This window comes from Papio anubis, chromosome 13, assembly GCF_008728515.1.
Source record: "Papio anubis isolate 15944 chromosome 13, Panubis1.0, whole genome shotgun sequence".
NCBI lineage: Eukaryota > Metazoa > Chordata > Mammalia > Primates > Cercopithecidae > Papio > Papio anubis.
The window spans coordinates 61,422,333-61,437,030 of NC_044988.1; the positions used below are offsets into that span (position 1 = coordinate 61,422,333).

Sequence of the window (14,698 nt, forward strand, 5' to 3'; positions counted from 1 at the left end):
TTAGGAACCCAGCTGTACAGCAGGAGGTGAGTAGCCAGCGAGTGAGAGCATTATAGTCTGAGCTCCACCTCCTGCCAGATCTGCACAGCATTAGATTCTCATAGGAGCATGAACCCTATTTTGAACTGCGCAGCGAGGGATCTAGGGTGCATACTCATTATGAGAATCTAATGCCTGACGATCTTAGGTGGGAGAGTTTCATCCTGAAACCCACCCCTCTGACACCCCCACCACCATCTGTGGAAAAACTGTCTTCCACGAAACCAGTCTCTGGTGCCAAAAAGGTTGGGGACTGCTGATTTAAAAATTTTAGCTACTTTAATAAGTAGAAATAGAATACCCTACTTTAGGCAGTTCTCTGATTGAGTTGAACTGTTCTCTGTATTTATTAGATATATTTCCTCTTCTGTTAACTGTTCATGGTATTTGCTCACTTATCTATCATAGTCTTACCATTCTCACCAATTTGTGAACTTTAATGTGATAAAGGTATTTGTTGTTTATGTTTGCTACAAAGAATTATTTTACCAACTTTTCTTTTTAAAGAGAGAGGTTCTCACTCTGTCAGGCTGGAAGTGCGGTGGCATGATCACGACTCACTGCAGCCTCAAACTCCTGGGCTCAAGCAGTCCTTCTATCTCAGCCTTCCAAGTAGCTGTGACTATGTCTATTTTTGGATTATAGCTTTATAGGTTTCTTTTCATCTTAAGTTCCATTCTCAAGTGATGAAATATGTTGATCTTTTCCTTGGTGTTTAATCTCTAAGCTTGGGAAGACTATCAGGTTTGATAGATTATATAATCTCCAAGTGTTTTTCTATTTTCTTAAAATATCTAACTTTCTATCTGAAATTATGCTACATAAAATATGGGAGCAGGCTCTGATCTTACCTCTCCTCCGCAATTCTAAAGTCAGTGTCCCAACATCATATACTATTTTTCCTATATTCCTAGGTTTTGTGGTATTCCCCATTGTCATCCATGGAATTATTATAAATAACAGGATTGGGTTTTTGCATTGTTGTTGCACTGGTTGCAACAGATATTCTTGTGCCCACTACCAAAATGATGCAAACTATAGGTCTTTATTAAATGCAGTATTTCTAAGCCTAGTACGCTCTCAACATTCTTCCTTTCCAAAGTTTCTTTGCTAAATATATTTTTTCTTTTTTTTTTAATTGAGACAGAGTCTCAATTAAAGTGCAGTGGCACAATCTTGGCTCACTGCAAACTCCGCCTCCCGGGTTCAAGTGATTCTCGTGCCTCAGTCTCCCAAATAGCTGGGATTACAGGTGTGTGTCATGATAGCCGGCTAATTTTTCTATTTTTAGTACAGCCGAGGTTTCGCCATGTTGGCCAGGCTGGTCTCGAACTCCTGACCTCAGGTGATCCACCCGCCTCGGCCTCCCAAACCATTGAGATTACAGGCATGAACCACCGTGCACAGCCTGATAAATGTATTTTCAAGTTTATTATTCCAGATGAATGCTAAATTCCTTTGTAAAGTAGTTCTAATCCTACTGCAATCTTTATGATAATTGCTTTAAATCTGAGAACTGGTATTGAATGTCAGTCTTATCCCAGAAAATCAATGTTTCACCATTTACTCAAGTATTCTATTGTAAGTTTTGAAGGATTTTTTTTTTTTTGCCTTTTTAAAAATGGAAATCATCTATTTCCCAGATAATGCTAGGTTTTATATTATATATTTCTGCTATAAACAGAACACTTTTCCACTGAATTTTCTAACTAGCTGCTGCTGATAAACAGGAGTGCAATCAAATTGTATATTTTGTATCTAGCAACTTTCTAAACTTTAAAATTCTAAGATTATTATAGTTGAAATATTTAATGTTTCTAAATATATTAATTTCTTTCCAAAATTCCTATCTTACTTATGTTTATGTTTTCCTGCAATCACCAGAGAGAATGTGTGTCTCCTTGGACCTCTCTCCTATCAATCTGTACCCTCTTCTGGCCTGTAAGTTTCTAATCATTTCCATATTCAAAAGAAAAAAAAAACAAAAAACCTTGTCTGGCCCTGTGTTCTTTTTGAGCTTCTGTTGTCCTCTTCCCTCCCCACCACCCTCATCTCCTTCCCTTAACCACCAAGGTTCAAGAGCCATCTACATTCGCTACCTTCACTTCTCAGTTAAATTCACTCCTTATCTTACTGCAATATCGCTCTGTCCCCACCTTTCCACTGGCAGTGCATCTCAGATATCCCAACAGCCAAACCAGACTCCTTTCTGACCCTCATCATGTTTTCTGTTGCTGTTGATCTTAATGAACACTCTTCAAACTCTCTCTTGGCTGCTCTAAACCCATTCTCTCGAGGTTCCTTTTTATCTCTCTGGCTGTTTTTTTCTGTTTGCTCTGTTGACTTTAAGTGTTCCCTGTGGTTTCCTTCTCAAATTTTTACTTCTTCTTTTTTTTTTTTTTTTTTTTTTTGAGACAGAGTTTTGTTCTTGTCCCCCAGGCTGGAGTGCAATGGTGCAATCTCAGCTCACTGCAACCTGTACCTCCCAAGTTCAAGCAATTCTCCTGCATCAGCTTCCAGAATAGTTGGGATTATAGGCGCAAGCCACCACACCTAGCTAATATTTTTGTATTTTTAGTAGAGACAGGGTTTCACCATGTTGGCCAGACTGGTCTCGAACTCCTGACCTCAGTTGATAGGCCCACCTCAGCTTCCCAAAGTACTGGGATTACAGGCATGAACCACCACACCTGGCCAAATTTTTACTATTCTTATTCTACATGCTTTCCATAGGTAATTACATTTACAGCTTCAACTACTACTATAATTTCCAAATCTATAATTTTAGCCAAAATCTCTAGGTTAAGGTCCAGATTCACAGATCCAAGTGCCTATACTACAAGTTTCCACTTGTATGTCCCACAGGACTTTAGCACATCTAAAAATGGATCATTTCTCCTATCTCTAGTTTCTACCCCCAGCCCCCAACAAATCTGCCCTTCTTATATTTTCTACCAAGTCACTCAAACCAGAAACTAAAAGGAAACGAAACCTAGAACGAAAACCTCACTGGCTCTTCACATATAACCAATTTAAATGTAGAACACATGAGTTTATTTCCACTCTCTGTAAAAAGTCTACTAAAGTGATGGTAATTAAGGAATAAAAAAGATACATGCCCCAAAAGACAAAGAGAATGGGAGAACAGCAAGAAAAAAATGTTAGTTAAATTTTAGGAGGTGAAAAGTGAATGGACTTGTGGGAACCAAGAACAGAGAAAACTGAAACCTAATTGTACAAGGTGAAGAAGGGGAAGCCACAAGAAGCAAGTCAAACTACCTTGCAAAACTCCAAAAAGGCTTAGGAACTGGAAGAATCACATACGCCACAGGGCTGAAAACAGGGGCAATATTAAAGTCTGTATAAGGAGCATTTAGCTACCACGACTTCTCCCAACCCTGTGCAACTACCTCACCTTAGCCTCAAGAGAAATCAGGTAATGTACATTCTAGAAAGGTTGAGGTCCTGGGCTCTGGAAATCTCAGTAGAGTTGAGGACAGGGTGGAGGTGAGAAGCCACAATGAAAACTGGGGGGTTCAGTGTACACTGGTATGCTGAACAGTGAGATTTCTCTATCCTCCACTCCTACTTGCATCCTCTCAGCTCTGGTTCTCAAGATACGGTTTAGGCAGGAACTACTCTCCAGGCAGGAACTACTCTCTGGAAAAGCTGACCAGTCCAAGAGAATATTTCTGCAGAGAATGACAAGTGAGGATCCCCATCCTATCATCCCAGGCTGAACTCTATCAGTTCTCAAACTCCTCCTTCCAACCACCCAACCGGACATATAATTCTGTTATTTAATGTTTCACTCTTAAATATAAACCACAGCAGAGATCTCTAAGTATTTGAGGAAAACTTCCACATATGGTCACCAAAACAAACAGGGAAGGGGAGAACTCAGAGAAAAAGAAAAAATAGGAACAATATGGGGCAGGGAGGAAAATAAAACTTTAAACATTTAGAGAGAAAGATATACAGTATTACAGACACAAGTAAAATCTCGAAAATTTATTCCTACACTTCCTTTCTCAGGAAGTTACTGGCCTCAGTACTCCCACAAAATGAAAGTCGAGGCTGGACTCAGTGGCTCACACCTGTAATCCCAGTACTTAGGAAGGCAGAGGCAGGATAGCCTGGGCAACACAGCAAGGCCCTGTTCTTCATTTAATTAAAGACAAAAAACAAAAAACAAACAAAAAAAGAACGCCGGGCACAGTGGCTCACACCTGTATTCCCAGCACTTTGGGAGGCCGAGGCGGGCGGATCACGAGGTCAAGAGATCGAGACCATCCTGGCCAACATGATGAAACACTGTCTCTACTAAAAATACAAAACTTAGCTGGGCGTGGTGGTGGGTGCCTGTGGTCCCAGCTACTTAGGAGGCTGAGGGAGGAGAATTGCTTGAACCTGGGAGGCAGAGATTGCAGTGAGCCGAGATCATGCCACTGCACTCCAGTCTGGTGACAGAGTAAGACCCCGTCTCAAAAAAAAGAAAAAAAAGAGGTCTAACTATGAAAGAAAGAAAAATGATGAATCTATAAATAAGATCTACAAAAAAAAAGAGGCCCAAAATTCCCAGTATGAAGATGAGAGAAGTCCTGGTACAGTAACTGTGCAGCAATACAAGAGAACTAGTCCTGATGAGAACAAAGAGAGAAGGGCCTCAGGAAAGGTATCAGCAAGGGGAAAAAAAAAGGACTTTTGAGGGTTCTACCAGAAATACTCAGGCTGGACTAGCAGAAGTGCATAGAAAACTAGGCAAAAGAAAAAATAAAGCAATAATTATTGCAAATCATAAAAATTTATGTAAGAAATTACATGTAATTATTTTTTAGCTGTGAACAATATCTATATAAAAATAACTATGTAAACATTGAATACAGATCGAACCAGAAGTTGTCATACAACCCTACTGAAAATCCGGAAGAAGAATAAGTGTGTATTGAGGAGAGTGGGTATGAGACAAATCATTTTTCAGTGAAGAAAGTTAGTTGCTAATGACTAAAAAAAAAAAAAAAAAAAATCAGGTAATAACAGTATAAACATGGTATTCAGCTATGGAGGTAATAGGAAAGTTAAGAACCAGACGTGGAGAAGGGAAGCACATGGGACTGTTTTTCACTGTAAGCCCTGAAGTACTACTTAAACAATGCACAGCTATTAGTTTGATTAAAAAATTTAAAGGCAGCTTACTTTTAAATCTCAGAATCACTGCAGGCCTACAACAAATAGCTTTTTGATCCTTTTCTAAATGCAGATTTAGTGCAAAAAGGTTATTAACATCCCTATTAATCACTTGTGCCCTTTGTTATTTATAAAATATCTATTACTCTAGGTAGCTTTATAATAATGACAATGCTGGCAACACTATTAGTAATTTTTTTAAAAATCATCACCAGCAGCTACCATTTACTATTTACAAGGTGCCAGGAAATGTATAAAGTGTTTATGAACATTATTTCTCTTAATCCTTACTCATCAATACTATGATGAGTAAATGGGATCAGAAAAGTAAAGTAATTTGCCAAGACTATATAGCTGGTAAATGAGAAAGCCTGGATTCTAACCAGGGTGGGCATTTGTTTCAGTTTTTCCAGGACAGTTACTGTTTGCACTTGGTGTTCTGGCATAGTGATCAATAGTACTCTCAACACTATCTCAGACAGGATGATAAATTCTATGGTAACCCTAATTCTAACTGACTCCAGAGCTTGTTATTAACCACTAATCTATATTGCCTCTCCCAGGAAAGAAGGAGAGTGGAACAGCACAGTTATTGGTATAAACAACTCTGTAGGTAGTCACCAATTCTTAAGGTGTACGATTTCTTCAGCTAAGACAGAGTTTATACAAAGGAAATTAGGAAATTGTACCAGTTCACTTTTTAAATTTATTTTTATTTTTGGAGGCAGGGTCTCACTCTATTATTGCCCAAGCTGGAGTACAATGGCATGATCACAGCTCACTGTCATCTCAACCTTCTGGGCTCCAGTGATCCTTCCACCTCAGCCTCCCAAGTAATTGAGACCACAGGCACACACCACCATACCCTGCTAATTTTTTTACTTTTTGTAGACAGGGTCTCACAATGTTGCTTAGGCTGGTCTCCAACTTCTAGGCTCAAGTGATTCTCCTGCCTCAGCCTCCCAAAGTGCAAGGATGACAGGTGTGAGCCACCACGCCTGGCCTCTAAAGGAATTGAATTACCTGTCCCAGCAATGCCATGAGACGAGATGGAGGCACCACACTGACTTCACCAGCTAAGGCCTGGGCAATTGCTGCTCTTCTCTTTTCTTTGCTACTTCCATCTGGGTATGCCTGAAAAAGGAGAGGATGTAGCATCATTTCCAAGAAGCAACAACAAGATATGAGTGTGCTTACTTAAAACAAACAAGCAAAAGCATACACAGAGGAAAATGTGAAAAGAAATTACCCAGTTAAAGAAGGGATTAAACTAATTTAGTTTTTGAAAATGACTTCCCAATTCTGTCCACTTGCATTTCAAAAGTATGAGTTGGGAGAAAACTGAGGTCAGCCAATCCACACTATTATTATTTTTTCACTGAGTTCCTGGCCAAAGGACACACTGCTATTTTTCTGAAAAGAGTCCAAGTAAACCATATTAAACCGAGTTGTTTTTCCAGTTTTTCAAAAATTTGCAGAACCAAGAATTCTTTTATATTCTTTAGTAATTTCTTAAATGGCTCCCAACACAGAAGTGCTTCACCACCTCTAAGTTAAATCCCATCCTGGTGATCTAAACTCCTTTCCTTTATCCTCATTTTAAGTTTACTTTGACATTCCATTATCCAGTGCCTATTAAGTTTTTATTCCTCCTGAGAAAATACTTGCAAACTAGTAACCAGAATACGGCCGGGCGGGGTGGCTCACGCCTGTAATCCCAGCACGTTGGGGGACTGAGGCGGGCAGATCACCTGAGGTCAGGAGTTCGTGACCAGCCTGGCCAAGATGGTGAAACCCCGTCTCCACTAAATAAAAATAGAAAAACTAGCCGGGCCGTAGTGGTGGGTGCCTGTAATCTCTGCTACTCGGGAGGCTGAGGCAGGAGAATTCCTGGAACCCAGGAGGCAGAGGTTGCAGTGAGCTAAGAGCGTGCCATTGCACTCTACCCGGGGTGACAACAGTAAGACTCCATCTCAGAAAAATAAATAAATAATTAAATAACCAGAACACAAGGCCAAGTGTGGTGGCTCATGACTGTCATCCCAGCACTTTAGGAGGCCGAGGCGGGTGGATCGCTTGAGGCCAAGAGTTCGAGACCAACCTGGCCAACATGGTGAAACCCTATCTCTACTGAAAATTCAAAAATTAGCTGAGTGTGGTGGCACACACCAGTAATCCCAGCTACTTGGTGGCTGAGGCACGAGAATTACTTTAACCCAGAAAGCAGAGGCTGCAGTGAGCCGAGATCATGCCACTGGACTCCAGCCTGGGTAACAGAGCTCTGTCAAAAAAAAAAAAAAAAACCCAGAAATATATAAGGAGCTCAAACAACTCTATAGGAAAAAAACCTGATAATCCAATTTTGTTAAAAATGGGTGAAAGATCTGAAAAGCCGTTTCTCAAAAAAAAAAGACATACACAAGGCAAACAGGTTTATTTAAAGGTGCTCAACACAACTGATCATTAGAGAAATGCAAATCAAACTATAATGAGATATCATCTCACTCCAGTTAAACTGGCTTTTGTACAAAAAGGCAGGAAAGAACAAATGCTGGTGAGTAAGTGGAGAAAAAGGAACCCTCATACACTATTAGTGGGAAAGTAAATTAGTACAACTACTATGGAGAATAGTTTGAAGATTCCTCAAAAAACTAAACATGGAGGTACCATATGATCCAGCAATCCCACTGCTAGGTACACACCCAAAAGGAAATCAGTATATCAAAGAGATATCTGCACTCCTATGTTTATTACATCAGTGTTCACAATAGCCAAGATTTGGAAGCAACCATTAATAGATAAATAAAGAAAATGTGGTACATGTACACAATGGAGTACCACTAGCCATATAAAAGAATGAGATCCTGTCATTTGCAACAACATGGATATAACTAGAGCTCATTATGGTAAGTGAAATAAGCCAGGCACAGAAAGACAAACTTTGCATGTTCTCATTTATTTGCAGGAACTAAAAATTAAAACATGGAGATACAGATATATGGTTATCAGAGGCTGGGAAGGGTGGAGGTGGCGGGGTAAGAAGGAAAGTGGGGATGGTTAATAGATACAAAAAATATAAAGAATAAATAAGAAACAGCATTTGATAGCACAACAGGGTGACTACAGTCAATAATAATTGTACATTTTAAAATAACTGAAAGAATTGAATCCTTTGTAACATAAAGGATATGCTTGAGGTGATGGATACTCCATTTACCCTCATTATGCACTGCATGCCTATATCAAAATATCTCATGTACCCCATAAATATATATACCTACTATGTACCCCCCAAAAAATTTTTTTAATCCTTTTTCCTCCTATTTTGACAAACCTCTAGTGAAAGGCTGGGGGCTGGGCAGGAAGAATGAAACTATACAGATAATAAGGTTTTGGAAGAATAAAAGACTATCTATCATCATGCTCTACCAGTAAGCATAATCAGCTAAGAAGCAAAAGCACAAGCTTCTAGGGACTAAAAAGGCTAGAATGAAACTGCATTTGTTAGGGGCAAGACACACAAATGATCAGTGAACATACCAGCAGTCAGGCAGCACTTCGGGGAGGGCTAATGTGGAAATGACATCAGAATAAAATTTTCTGTACCAACCCACACACAATCCTCTAAAATGAGGTATGTAGAAGACTCTCAAATAATCAGAAAACTGAATAAAATTATTCTTTTTTTAACACATGCAAATTTCAACCAACATATATAAACAGAGAAGCATCATTCTCAAAAATTAAATCAAAATCACAAAAAGTATCCAATAAAATGATTTAAAAAAAAAAAGATATTATATTTCCAAAGTTGACAAAAAGTTCCTTTACATTACCACAGTCATACCTCACGAGGATCAAAGTAAGACCTGGCCAAAAGGTTCTCCAGATGAATATATCGCTCTGGCTGTGTTTGTTTTAACATGATCATGGGATCCGTCTGTCTCAAAAGTGACCTGGCCGCACCCAATTCACGGAGCTCTATCAATTCCAGAACAACCTGAACAATTAAAAAAAAAAAAAAAAAAACAGATGTTCCAACACATTCTCTTATTAATATTTTTCAGTAAAATATCTAACACAGATATGGCCTGTCAAAGTGATTTCCAATGCCAGGAAGTGCCCCTTTCCCTTTTCACTAGCAATTTCAGGTGGACAACTGAAGTAATTATAAATATTCGGCCAGGCTTGGTGGCTCATGCCTGTAATCCTAGCACTTTGGGAGTGGTTCAAGATGAGTGGATCACTTGAGGTCAGGAGTTCAAAACCAGTCTGGCCAACGTGGTGAAACCCACTCTCTACTAAAAATACAAAAAAATTAGCTGGGTGTGGTGGTATGCGCCTGTAATCCCAGCTACTTGGGAGGCTGAGGCAGGAGAATTGCTTGAACCCGAGAGGCAGAGGTTGCAGTGAGCCAAGCTCACGCTACTGCACTCTGTCTCAAAAAATTAGTAATTTTAATCCTTCAAACTCTATCCATTTTTATCTACCAATCTCCCCTCCTCTCAAGCTTCTTGCTCAGAATGTAGATGCCAAAGAAAGCTAAAAATGGGAATACCCCCATGGGCTCCAGAGAAACCTTTCTCCAGTTACCAAAATTTTATTTGGGAATTATTGAACTCATATGGATTATAAAGAAACAAACTGCCCAGACACGGCAGTTCACACCTGTAATCCCAGCATCTGGGAGACCAAGGCAGGTGGATCACTGAGGTCAGGAGTTGGAGACCAGCCTGGCCAATGTGGTGAAACCCCGTCTCTACTAAATACAAAAATTAGCCGGGTGTGGTGGTGCACGCCTGTAATCCCAGCTACTCAGGAGGCTGAGGCAGAAGAATCACCTGAACCCGGGAGATGGAGGCTGCAGTGAGCAGAGGTCGCACCACTGCACTCCAGCCTGGGCAACAGAGTGAGACTCCGTCTCAAAAAAAAAAAAACCCCGAAAACAAAAACAAAAAACCAACTTCCCTACTTTTACTTCAAATTACAATCTTATTTCCAAAAAGTCTACTCTGTTTTATAATCACAAATTTGTCTGATCTTTGTCCTAGGTTCTTGACTTGGAGCTTCTTGGAATTTAACCAGTGATAGGGGTATCTTTGTTACTCCTGGGCCCCTTGAATCACACATGGGTTTGTGCAAAGGAAATGGCTCAGGATAGGTAGGAGCTAGTTACCAGAAAGACTAACTATGTGATTAGAAAGTTGAGGCTCTCTTACGCCTATAATCCCAGCTCTTTTGAAGGTCAAGGCTGGCGAACTGCTTGAGCCCAGGAGTTTGAGACCACCCTGGGTATTATGGTGAGATCCTGTCTCTACAAAAAAATGCAAAAATTAGGCAGGCGTGGTGGTGCGTGCCTGTGTTCCTAGCCACTCAGGAGGCTGAGGCAGGAGGAAGGATTGATCCCGGAAATGGAGGATGCAGCAAGCTGTGATCTTGCCACAGCACTCCAGAGTGGGTAACAGAACAAGACCTAGTCTCAAAAAGTGGAATTTTAATTTGGGAAATCTTGGATTTTCCAAGAAGGGAGAAAAAATACCATGTCAAGCCTTGCCATTGTAAGTTTTATGGGCTGATGCAGCCCTACTGTGCTTGAAGGAACGCTCGCTGACGCTTTTTCGTCAGAGAGCTGGCCCACAGCAAACCAACCCACGGAGATCAGCATCTCCACCACTCTCACCTGTTCATAGAGGTCAATGAGGGTTTTGTCTGGCAATTTCAGAGACTGGATAGCCTGCAACACAGTATCCCAATGGCCACTGTTAATGTCAGCCACAAAACTCTCAATGCTGTCCACAGTATTCAGAGACACAGTAGTCTCCTCCTGCAAGGTGGCTAACGCCCGATGTAAACTGTTCTCCTTCAAGTACTGCATGATAAGGCGGATCACACTGAAAGAAAACAAATCATTCAGCTCAGGGATTCTCACTCACCAGAGGTCAAAAACAAAGCCTACCAAGCTCCTACTCAATCACCTTCCTTTATCATTCCTTTATCATTTCTTTATCATGTGAGTAAAATTTTCCAAAATCACACAATCTAAATTACAAGGGGACCCCCCCAACCATAGAGACACTGGGGTTCAAGGAAGGGAAATCATTTGCCTAATGTCTCAGTCAGCTAATAAGGGAGTTGGTATCAAGGTGACTATCTTATTTCCTAATTCAGAGCCTAGTTTCCTATTCATTCCTATAATTATATTGTAGCACACTTCACTGAATTACTTTAAATGACTACACTAGTCATTGATACAAAATAATCTAAATGAGGCTACGCATGCTGGCTCATGACTGTAATCTCAGTACTTTGGGAGGCTGAGGCAGAGAGATTGCTGGAAACCAGGAGTTTGAGACCAGATCAGGCAGCTGTGAGACTCCATCTCTACAAATTTCTTTAATTAGCCAAACATGGTAGCACGTGCCTGTAGTCCCAGCTACTTGGGATGTTGATGTGGGAGGATCCCTTGAGCCCAGGAGTTCAAGAGCAGCATGGGCAACATAAGGAGACCCCTTCTCTACAAAAAAAAAAAAAAATTAGCTAGGCATGATAGTGTGTGCTTGTGGTCCCAGCTATTTGGGAAGCTAGGGTGGGAGGATCGCTTGTATCCGTAAAGTTGAGGCTGCAGTGAGCCGTGATCATGCCACTGCACTCTAGCCTGGGAAAGAGAGCAAGACCCTGTCTCAAAAAATAAATAAAATAAAGCCTATGAGGTAAGTTTACTTCCCAATTTACAGATGAGAATTTGATCAGATAATAGAGATAGTAAGCGGAAAAATCAGGACTCAAACTGGCAGTGTGGCTCTTGAGCATATATTCCTGAGAAGAAAGCAAACACCCTCTTCTTTTTTTTTTTTTTTTTGAGAAAGGGTCTCACGCCCATTCACTCAGGCTGGAAAGAATGGTGGCAGGATCATGGCTCACTGCAGCGTCGACTTCCTGGGATCAAGTGATCCTCTCACCTCAGCCTCCCGAGTAGCTGAGACCACAGGCACGCACCACCACACTGGCTAATTGTTGTATTTGTAGAAACGTGGTTTTGCCATGTTGACCATGCTGTCTCAAACTCCTGGGCTCAAGTGATCCACCTGCCTCAGCTTCCCAAAGTGTTGGGATTACAGGTGTGAGCCACCACACCTGGCCCCTCTTCTTAAAAACAACTATAAAAGAGAACTGATTGCTGCTACTGTAAGTAGTCTTTTTCTCCCATGGACCCTTTATGAGGTATGCAGGTCTCCAGACTTAGACCCCTGTTATTCTGGTATGATACTATCTTCCTTAGCACATTTCCATTGACTTCCATTTTACACTCCCAAAATAAGTCATCTCTCTCCTCAAACACCTCACATTTGACACAGACAAAATCAAATTCCCTACCTTCAAACATGAATGAATGCATAATGAGTTAAAAGCTTTGAAGACAGTCTGGGATTTGAATCAAAGTTATGTGACCTTGGACAAGTTGGTTAACATCATTTCAGTATTTGCCGAATGTATAAACCTCCCTTCCTCGTGTGAAGTCTCCAAAAGCCGGGCGTGGTGGTTCATGCCTGTAATGCCAGCACTTTGGGAGGCCGAGGCGGGTGGATCACCTGAGGTCGGATCACCTGAGGTCGGGAGTTCGAGACCAGTCTGACCAACATGGAGAAACTCCGTCTCTACTAAAAATACAAAATTAGCCAGGCGTGGTGGCACATGCCTGTAATTCCAGCTACTAGGGAGGCTGAGGCAGGAGAATCGCTTGAACCCGGGAGGCAGAGATTGCAGTGAGCCGAGATCGCGCCATTGCACTCCAGCCTGGGAAACAAGAGCGAAACTCCATCTCAAAATAAAAAAAGTCAAGTCTCCAAAAAAGGTCCTCTCCCTCCCTTACACTCAGAACACAACAGTTATGTCTGTTAATTTAATTATTATTAAGTATTGGCAAGTACAGGTGGGGGATGGAGTTCTGGAAAAGCACACTAAAGTCTTCTTTAGTCACTACTATTTAGTCATTCCCTATTCCTTGAAAATTTTTCTTTCTAGCCCAGTCTCCAGAGTCTGCCTCTCCTTTGCGGTTACAGAGAGCTCACAGACAAACCAAAATTCAGTGCCAGATCAGGCCTGAGACTTGTTCATTCATTCCAAAAGCTAGTTGTTCATCCATTCCAAAAGCAATTAACTCTTCCTCTAAGGTACGCAAGACACTGAGACCACAAGGAAAAGGAGCTCCTAGGCACCGACAAAGCTAGTTTGGGGTGAGGTTATCAAACAGTGACAACAATGAGTGATAAATGCTAGGCAGAGGAAAGCAAAGGGGCCATATGAGCACAGAGACAACAAATCACATTGCATAAGCTCGACAGGGAGAGAAGCAAGGCTTAAAAGAGACCTATCCCCGTGTGCAGATTCAATTAGACTGGAGTCCAGAGTGGATCCTTAATTTGGTCAATCACAGCGCGCCAGCAGTCGGCCAAGGACAGAACTCTGGTCTGCAAGGTGTGTTTTCCCCACCCCATGCCACCTCCTTCGAGGCTTTGGGCTTCTCGTCTGAGAGCTGCTACTTTCCTGTGGGCCCACCTCCGAGATAGCCAGATCCAAGATGCTTCTTTGGGGGCAAGGAAATGGCCCTCCATTCCCTAGCCTCTCGGATGCCTTCCCCCGAGTATCTACCGCCCCACACCCTTAACCTCTGGGCCCCCGGCACGGCGGGAACATCACCGCAGGACTCACTCCGAAGATTCGATTTCGATCGACATAGCTGTATTTCTCCGGGAGCAGGCCCCAGTTCTTCTTCAAGGCTGGTCGCGCAACACACCAACGACACCTCCGGCGGACGCCTAACGTCACTTCCGCTTGGGTCGGCATCTGGCGCCCGCCCTGGAGATAGAGTGAACAAAAAGAAGGCGAGGTGCGCGTAGGGGCGGGGCCCTCAGGGGCTGTCAGAGGCGGAGTTTATGCCTCTGCCCCAGAGAAATAAGCTCCAGGAGGAAGACTGTTTAAAAGTAGGCCAGGGTGGCTCAAGCCTGTAATCCCAGCACTTTGGGAGGCCGAGACGGGCGGATTACGAGGTCAGGAGATCGAGACCATCCTGGCTAACACGGTGAAACCCCGTCTCTACTAAAAAAAATAGAAAAAACTAGCCGGGCGAGGTGGCGGCGCCTGTAGTCCCAGCTACTCGGGAGGCTGAGGCAGGAGAATGGCGTAAATCAGGGAGGCGGAGCTTGCAGTGAGCTGAGATTCGGCCACTGCACTCCAGCCTGGGCGACAGAGACTCCGTCTAAAAAAAAAAAAAAAAAAAAAAGGTAGGCCAGGGCCGGGCGCGGTGGCTCAAGCTTGTAATCCCAACACTTTGGAAGGCCAAGGCAGGCGATCACCTGAGGTCGGGAGTTCGAGACCAGCCTGACCAACATGGAGAAACCCCGTCTCTACTAAAAATACAAACTTAGCCGGGCGTAGTGGAGCATGGCTGCAATCCCTACTCGGGAGGCTGAGG

General features: G+C 42.2%; 1 protein-coding gene across 2 annotated transcripts in view; it reads right to left on the reverse strand.

Moving 5' to 3' along the window:
* SMU1 (SMU1 DNA replication regulator and spliceosomal factor) overlaps nt 1-14,078 on the reverse strand; it is a 36,375-nt gene extending 22,297 nt beyond the window's left edge. Inside the window, exons 1-4 of one of the 2 annotated variants that reach the window (XM_003911607.5) lie at nt 13,936-14,078; nt 10,907-11,117; nt 9,074-9,226; nt 6,250-6,360 (exon numbers count right to left, since the gene is read on the reverse strand). In XM_003911607.5, the coding sequence (XP_003911656.1) occupies nt 6,250-6,360; nt 9,074-9,226; nt 10,907-11,117; nt 13,936-13,961 (501 nt within the window). In that variant the 5' untranslated portion in view covers nt 13,962-14,078. Of the gene's footprint in view, nt 1-6,249; nt 6,361-9,073; nt 9,227-10,906; nt 11,118-13,782; nt 13,854-13,935 lie in introns of those variants that run through there. The other variant, XM_009188638.3, reaches the window with a different exon arrangement.
* Between the last annotated feature and the right edge of the window lie 620 nt (nt 14,079-14,698).